Raw genomic sequence first — 7,413 nt, forward strand, 5'->3', positions numbered from 1 at the left:
ACTCTTGGAGCTATTAAATTAGTTACAGACTAAATTTAGTTGTCATATTTCAGCATTTTTTGTGTAATTCACCATGTTCTTTTGCTGATAATTCACCTGAGAACTTCCTTGTTTTTTATACGTGGCATGGCTGCTGATCCACAACAAAACCTTCTAAGCCTTTCCTGAAGGTGTAAGGGGCTTGTTGATGAGTGATGTCGATGATGCCTTGCAAGGACAGGCATTTCCATGGGAGCCTTGGAGTCTCAGAAATCATGGTGAGAGATCTTGGAAGTCTCAAGCCCAGCATCTCACAGTGAGGCTGTTGCCAGTGCTGCATGAGATCAGCTGTGGCTTTGGCTGAGCCTTCACCACCTCTGAGATGGAGCAGCTCTGGAGTGCTCTTGCAGCTGCGTAGCCTGATGTTAGAATTATTCTATAATTTAGGTTGGAGAAGACCAATACCTAATACTGCTAAGCCCACCACTAAACCATGTCCCAAAGTGCCATATCTACATGTCTTTTAAATACCTCCAGGGATGGGGACTCCACCACTTCCCTGAAGTTGCCACACTCCTGCTTTCAACTTTACTCTTGTGTGTTGCCCTGGGACCAAGTCCTGCTTTTTACCCAGACAGAAAGGTACTGGGTGCAAGGAACATCCATAAAGTGCTTGTTCTCCTGGGTGGATGAACCACAAAGTCATCCCTTTGCTCTTCACAGTGAGGATTGTGTGCTAATTGTATAGCTCCCCCTGTGACAGAGCCTCTGTTGAACTGTCTGGGGGTGCTTAGGCACAGTTTGGGCAACGGCCACCCCAGGCTAGTGTCTATGAAGGTGCAGCCTGGTACTAGATGGGCAAGAATCTGGAAAAAGAAAAAACCTCAGCACTTTGTCTAGTCTGTAGTAACACAGAATGTTAAACCTTGCTTCTTGCACAGCTCCAGCTGCTCTGCTGCAAAGCAGTTTGCACTTGGCTGTGCTGAAATTTAGTCCCAAGGAGATTAAATTACTCTTTCTTCATTGTTCATATTGATCTCCTGTTGCTGGCTGTGGCTGACAAATGGACTTCCCACTCCTTGCAGCTCTAGTCTCTCTGGCAGGTACACTGGTTTTGTTAATCTTTTCCTCTTTGGGAGGAGCTGTATAAAAGCAGTGAGGGAAAATCCTGGCTAAACAGGTTGGGATATGGAGCTGCAAAGCAGAAGGTTGTTTTGGAGGTCAAAGTCTTTTTTGCACTTAGATGTTTAATGGCTGTTACGAGTGTGGCCTTTTGTGACACCTTGAGCTGGAGAGGAATGCTCTGAGGCTGAGCATCTCTGAAGGAGGAAGACCATGGACATGATGCCTTGGCATGGAAAATCTGGTGTGCTTCCAATAGGAAACAGAAGAACAAGCATGGCAGCAGGATGTTACAAATGTCCTGGCAGTAGGAGACTGTTTACTGTATGGGAGGGAATTTGTGCCTTGACCAAGATTTCCTTTCCTATGTGGGTTGCAAGCAGAAAGCTTTTCCCTGGTTGGAATATTCATAGGTTTGCTCTCCTATGTGGGCCTTGATGTGTGATAAGGGTTGAGCTCAACCTGCCTGGTTGATTCTTAATATAGTTCAGTAAAATCTCAGTCACCCACAGGACCCAAATCCATCAGAGAACCAGGAACTGCTTGTGTGGGGTGGTGTGGAGATCTTTGAAGTAAGGTTGTCCAGTAATCCAAATACTGACATAGCTGGTGCTTGAGAGCACAGGGTTAAGGTAGGTGAAATGGTATTAATATTTAATGTCTGAGCTGTGATAGCTCATGGGTAGTACAGGAACCAGAACCAGAGTAGAAAGTTGGGGTGATTACTGGGACTGGAAGAAGGAGATGCCTTCTTTCCTGGGCTGCCAGAAGGTGTTTAACTTGGGAACTGAATCACTGGCTCTAACCACCCTGTGCATGTCACAGAAACGGGGCCACAAGCGCAGATGCATTTCAGTGTTTTGGTTTTTTGTTTATTTTTTCAGTTTTACTGGAGAAGCTAAAGACCAAACTAGTCCCAGGCTTGTAGTCCAATTCTGTTTTCCCCTTTGGCCAAGGAAAAACTGTGGCATGTTAACTAGGAAGCCCCCAGTGCTATCGCAGTGTCTTTAAATTGGTGTAACCAAAAGATTAGGGATGGGCAGCAGCAGGAAAGCAGCAGGACACTGAACTATTCCTCCTTTCCATGATGTTTAACCAGTACCCATCTCTTTCTCTCCTTTGCTGCGGCATGTGATGCTTGGTTATGCAGAGCTGCAAGGGCTTTTGGAGAGTATCTTTCACAAAACCATCCTGAAGGCAGAAACGGCTCAGGTAAGAGCATCAATATACCTTGTTTATATCTGTGTGTGCATGAACTTAGTTGTTGTGAGGCCTTAGAAAAAAAGTGAGTTTATTAATTATTATTATTATTAATTATTAGTTATTATTGTTGTTTATTATTATTAATTTTTTTACTGTAAGAGTGACAGAGCACTGGAACAGGCTGCCCAGGGAGGTTGTGGAGTCTCCTTCACTGGAGACATTCAAAACCCACCTGGATGCGTTCCTGTGTGATGTACTCTAGGTGACCCTGCTCTGGCAGGGGGGTTGAACTAGATGATCTTTCGAGATCCCTTCCAGCCCCTAAGATTCTATGATTTATTGTATCAAAGGTTAGTGTAAGCCCTCAGAAGCAAGGGGCAGGAGGAGTCATCATCTAGACCTGTAAAGCCTTTGAGGACAAAAGTTAGTTTGGTGACTCCAGTGTTGGGTGGGTTGTGGGGACAAGTTCAATTTTAGTGGACAAGTGTCCTGTCACAAATTCACCTCTAGAGCAGATGTCCTTGGAAGAAGTTTCAGCTGGGAAGTGAAGAGCTGCACTGCCCAGGCCTTCTGCACTGGTGTGTCCCTCCCAGGTCTTGCTTTTGCTGGGGAATAAAAAGAGCTGAGTTACTGAGTGTTAGCTGATATGCTTGGAGTACATGCAGCAATCTGTCTTTGCTGGCAAAGATAACCTCTGGATTTATTCCCAGAGTTTAGTTCAACAGGAGTTAAAATGAGATTTGCCTTGTGTAGTTCAGGACACCAGCATGTGCTGGCTAATGAGTTGTTTTTTTAAAAAGCAGATATTCTTCCTGTCAGCTTATGGGGAGTTCAGCTTGATGGGCAAGAGAGCACAAGAGGAACTCACTTGACTTCTAACAGGGCTGTGCCTTCTCTGTGAGGAAAGAAAACATTCTGCAGGCAATAAATTCACTAAAGAAATGGTAGAAAATTCTGTGGAATCCACAGAAGAAGCTGTGTGAACAACTGGCAGATTGTTCTGTAGCATTGGACTGTTTTGCAGGGGATAAAGTTATTGAATAGAATGTGATATGGAGTGATGTTAACATTTTATGCAAACTGTGTGTGTGTGTTCAAACCTCTACAGGCAGGAAATGCCTCTTGCTGGCCCAACCACACTAGTCTTTGACAGTTGCTGAATGAGTCCCTTCCTTTTTTCTTGGATCTGTTCTAGTGACCTTGAAGTTGTCCTTGGCTGGATTGTGCTAAGTTTGTGAATGGAGAGGCTGTCAAACATTGTACTGCCATTTTCTTTGATTTTTTTCAGGCCTGAGAAGTTCCAGTGAGACAGAACTGAGGAGGCTTCCCAGAATGGCAAAACCATCCCCTTTATTATGGCCATTTCTGCAGCTGCCTCTGTCAGCTGGAGTCTTTGCTGCAGTCCCCAACCCCAGCTTCCTCCAGGGACATGTGTTGTCTCCTGATCGCTTTGTAGCCCTCATAGTCCCGTGGGGTCCTGTTCAGGCCAAGGAGAATCTCTGGTGGAAGTGGGGAAAGGGCAGATCTCTGCAGGTGCCTGAGCCCTGGGATGTCCTGGCCAAAGCCAAGGAGTAGGAGCCTCTCTCATGTGCATGTACAAAGCTGTTGTTTTACTCAGCCTCCTGGGTGCTCCTGGTTGCTTGTTCTTCTCTGACTATAGATAAGAGGTCCATGGGAACGGAGCTGATGTGACTCCTGGATAATGTCCCACTGTTGGCCTCCCCAGAGCAGCTCTTGGACCCTCTGTGCTTGTAATGTAGCTAATAGCTCTCCAGGGAAGCCTTTCCGTACCCACTGCCCCCTTGGTGCATCAGTCTTGACATCATTTTGGAATCCAAACCAATTTATTTGCTGCAGCAGATAAGAATCAAGCAGCAAGAAGTACACGTGGATATACCACAATCGTTATGGAATCCTTAAGTATTGACTTGGAAATAAATACATTTCCCAAGAAATTACTCTAAATGTTTAGAGAAGAGGGGAAAAAAAAAAGAATAATCATTTTTAAGTAATCTTCTGAAATTCTGCAGTGTATAATTTAACACAGTCTGTAACATTTCCTTATAAATAACCATGGTAGGAAGGTTGCTATCCTGTGAAAATGTTAAGAGGAGAAAATATGGCTCCCTTGTGTTTGTCTCAGTAGCCCAATAACAGAGAATTCAACACTTTCCTTCTGCAGAAATTCTGTGTATCTCAGAATTGCTTTTCCAAGTTTCTGGGCACTTCGCCTTTGGCTCAGCAGAGCTGGAGCTGTGTGATTAGCTCTCATCCAGGGACTCCAGTGAAACAAATGAAGGGCCTCTTCTGCATAAGCTGAAGATGTAGCTCAAATATAGAAGTGTTTGAATCTGCTCCAAGGCATCAGCCTGCCTCAAGGAGCAGGGAGAGGCAGTGCTGTGGCTGTCCCAGCCCACCAGTGGCCTCTAGTTAAATTCCTACTTGTGTGTATTGGTGGCTTAGGTCCAGAAAGCTCAGCACGCTGAAGAACTGAGTCCTTGGTGCATCTGTCTCTGTTCAGAGCACTCTGGGCTTTCACCAGAGTATCTTCACCTGGTGGGACAGGCCTGCTTCCCTCTGAAATAACCCCAGCCCTATAGGGGGTGCTGCCTGCACTGCCAGCAGACTGCAGCTGGGATTACAGCTCTAGCCTGAATGTGGATGGGAAGAGGCAGGCCTGGAGTTCAGCTTTTAGACCAGAAAGAAAAAAGGTTCAAGACAGGTTTAAAGTAATTGATGAATACAGTGAGGGAAGAGGACTGTGTTCTGTGAGGAGCATGTAGTGGCAGAGCCATTGCTGGGACAGTAGAGATCTAAATGAAGGAGGGAAAGGCAGGATTCTCCTCTTCTGCAGATCCAGGAGCTAGAACTCGCCTCTCTCCCTGCAGAGGACAATCCTCATGCGGAAAAAGAGGTGGGTGGAATCTTTGGCTTGCCATTTCTTTTGTTGCTTTACCTGCTAATTCAAGTCGTCAGCAGAAGGGTGGAGCTCTGTAACTCCTCAGCAGACCCAGGAGATCCCACCGACTCGGTGGAGATGCCAAGTATGTAGAGACTGCCTCAATTTACTTAGTTGCTGCTGCACTTTATTCTCTGGGGATTATCCATTTTGGTTTGACATTTTTTATCTTCAGAGCTCCTTGGCTCCAAGGAAAGGTGGTGGTATAACAGCTTCTGCATCCCACTTCTTCACATTCTACAACTGATCAAAGAGCTTGCTCTTTGATGGTAACTTTCACACCCCAGAGTCTATTTCTGGTGGCTTCTCCTGCAGAGCTTGTGTGGATGTGTGTGGCAGAATGACTTTGAGAAATTTAGGAGTGGTAATGAAGAACTACAGAGGGATTTGTCTGTCAGCAGGACGGGCCAGCTGCCATGTTTTAATGAGGCGTGAGTTATTTGCAAGGCTTTGTTTACCTTCTGTTTTCCAGAAAATTGCAGTCTGACCATGCTCTGCTTGCCTCAGTAGGGCAGTGGGTATGGAACTGAACATCAGCAGGAGGTAGAGAGGATTGCAGGTTACTGCAGGGTGTAGATGTTGTGAGAGAAAGGTGAAGTGAGAGAGGGTATTTGTTGTTGATCACAACTTCTGATTCTTCGTGTTGTGAGGCCTGAGAATTTAATGGCTTAGAAATATTGTGTGACTGTCCCTGTGCAACTCTTTGGTGTCTTGCTATGGAGGAGGCTTTTCCAGGTGACTGGGGACATTTACCTCTCCTTTCTGGCCTGGCTCTGAGTGCTCTGACCATGTTCTGTGAAGTTACAGCAGGGATGATGGCAAGACAAATTTTTCTTCTCTTTGCTTCACTTTCAGTACAGGGAAGCTGCCTGGTGACTTGATGAGTTGCTGGCAGAGGATGAAGGGCTCATTCTCTTGGGATCAGTTGGTTTTTTTTCTCCTGTTTTTTGAGATATGCTGAGGAATTAGAAGAAGGGGAGTTAGACTCTGCGGCAGCTGGCAGGAGTCAGATCTGTTAAGGGAGCTGGTACTGAGGTGGTGATGCATCTCCTGCTCTCTTCCTGCCTCTGTTCATTGCTGGCTTATTCGTGCAGGCTGGAGGTCTGGGAAGGTTCCCAGGAAGAGCACACTTCCATGTTCAGCATTCATTCTGACTGCAGGGCTGTTGCTGGAGTCCTGGCTGACTCTTGTAGCTTTCTGGTACCTTCTAAAGACTTTCCATCTTGTGTGTGACATGGTTATACTGTAGGAGTGGGTGTCCCTTGGGACAGATCTAGGAAAAAGACAGGGAAAAGAATTGAACTGTTGTGAAAGGGAAATGTAGAAGTAATAGTCACTGACCCTCACCAGTGTTTGTGAGATAGAGAGTTTTGGACATTTCCAGAGTCCCATTCCCCCCACCTTAGGTGTCAGAGACCCCAACTGAGATATTGCTTTAGATGTATTGGAACTATGAGAGGAAAAAGCTACCCAGGGCATGGGACAGTGAAGTTAAAAATGACAGCAAGTCATCTGAGAAACTTTCTTCTGTCTGGGGAAGCAGTGATGCATCCTGGTTAGATGGGTTTGAGATGCAAGGATCCTTTGTTGAGGAAAGGCAGGTGGGTATGCTGGGATTTTTTCCTGGTAATTCTTTCTCAGGCATTTTCTATTTCACTCAGGTAATTTGGAGCAGCTCCTGCTGGAGGAGTGCTGGGGCTGTGGGATGCAGCTTGGGCTGGCTGCTGCAGGCTGGCTGCTCTGGGCAAGCTGCAGGTGCAAGCTCCTGGAAGCAGGAGAGAGGGAAAGATCCCAGCAAGTGTAAGGTAGGCTTGGTGCTGCAGAGGTGATGGGCCTTGGGCCAGACTTGCCTGGCAGGTCTTGACCCAAAGACTGCTGGAACAGCGTAGCTACCCTGATGGGTGTGCATCAGGACAAACCAAAGGGAATTGTCACCTGAATCTGTAAGGAGCTTCTGGTGAAGTTCAAAAGAAGCCATCTATGCTTCTTTCCTTTGTGCATGAAGTTTCAGCTATCAGTGAAAGCACTGAGTGTGTGAGAAGAGGGCACCTGTGAGCTTCTTCAAGCCAAACAGCAGCAGGTAGTGGTGGCAGGGGAAACGTGTTTGCCAAGACTGCTGTGCCACAGGCAGGAATTGCACCAAAGCAGCC

At 46.3% G+C, this 7,413-nt stretch overlaps 1 protein-coding gene across 1 annotated transcript in view; it reads left to right on the top strand.

Moving 5' to 3' along the window:
- The first annotated feature begins 203 nt into the window (after positions 1 to 203).
- NSMF (NMDA receptor synaptonuclear signaling and neuronal migration factor) overlaps positions 204 to 7,413 on the top strand; it is a 39,511-nt gene continuing 32,301 nt past the window's right edge. Inside the window, exons 1-2 of the mRNA XM_009994339.1 lie at positions 204 to 295; positions 2,252 to 2,313. Of these exons, the coding sequence (XP_009992641.1) occupies positions 204 to 295; positions 2,252 to 2,313 (154 nt within the window). The remainder of the gene's footprint in view (positions 296 to 2,251; positions 2,314 to 7,413) is intronic.

The sequence above is a fragment of the Chaetura pelagica genome, unplaced genomic scaffold, assembly GCF_000747805.2.
Source record: "Chaetura pelagica isolate M959 unplaced genomic scaffold, ChaPel_1.0 scaffold132, whole genome shotgun sequence".
NCBI classification, from domain to species: Eukaryota; Metazoa; Chordata; class Aves; order Apodiformes; family Apodidae; genus Chaetura; species Chaetura pelagica.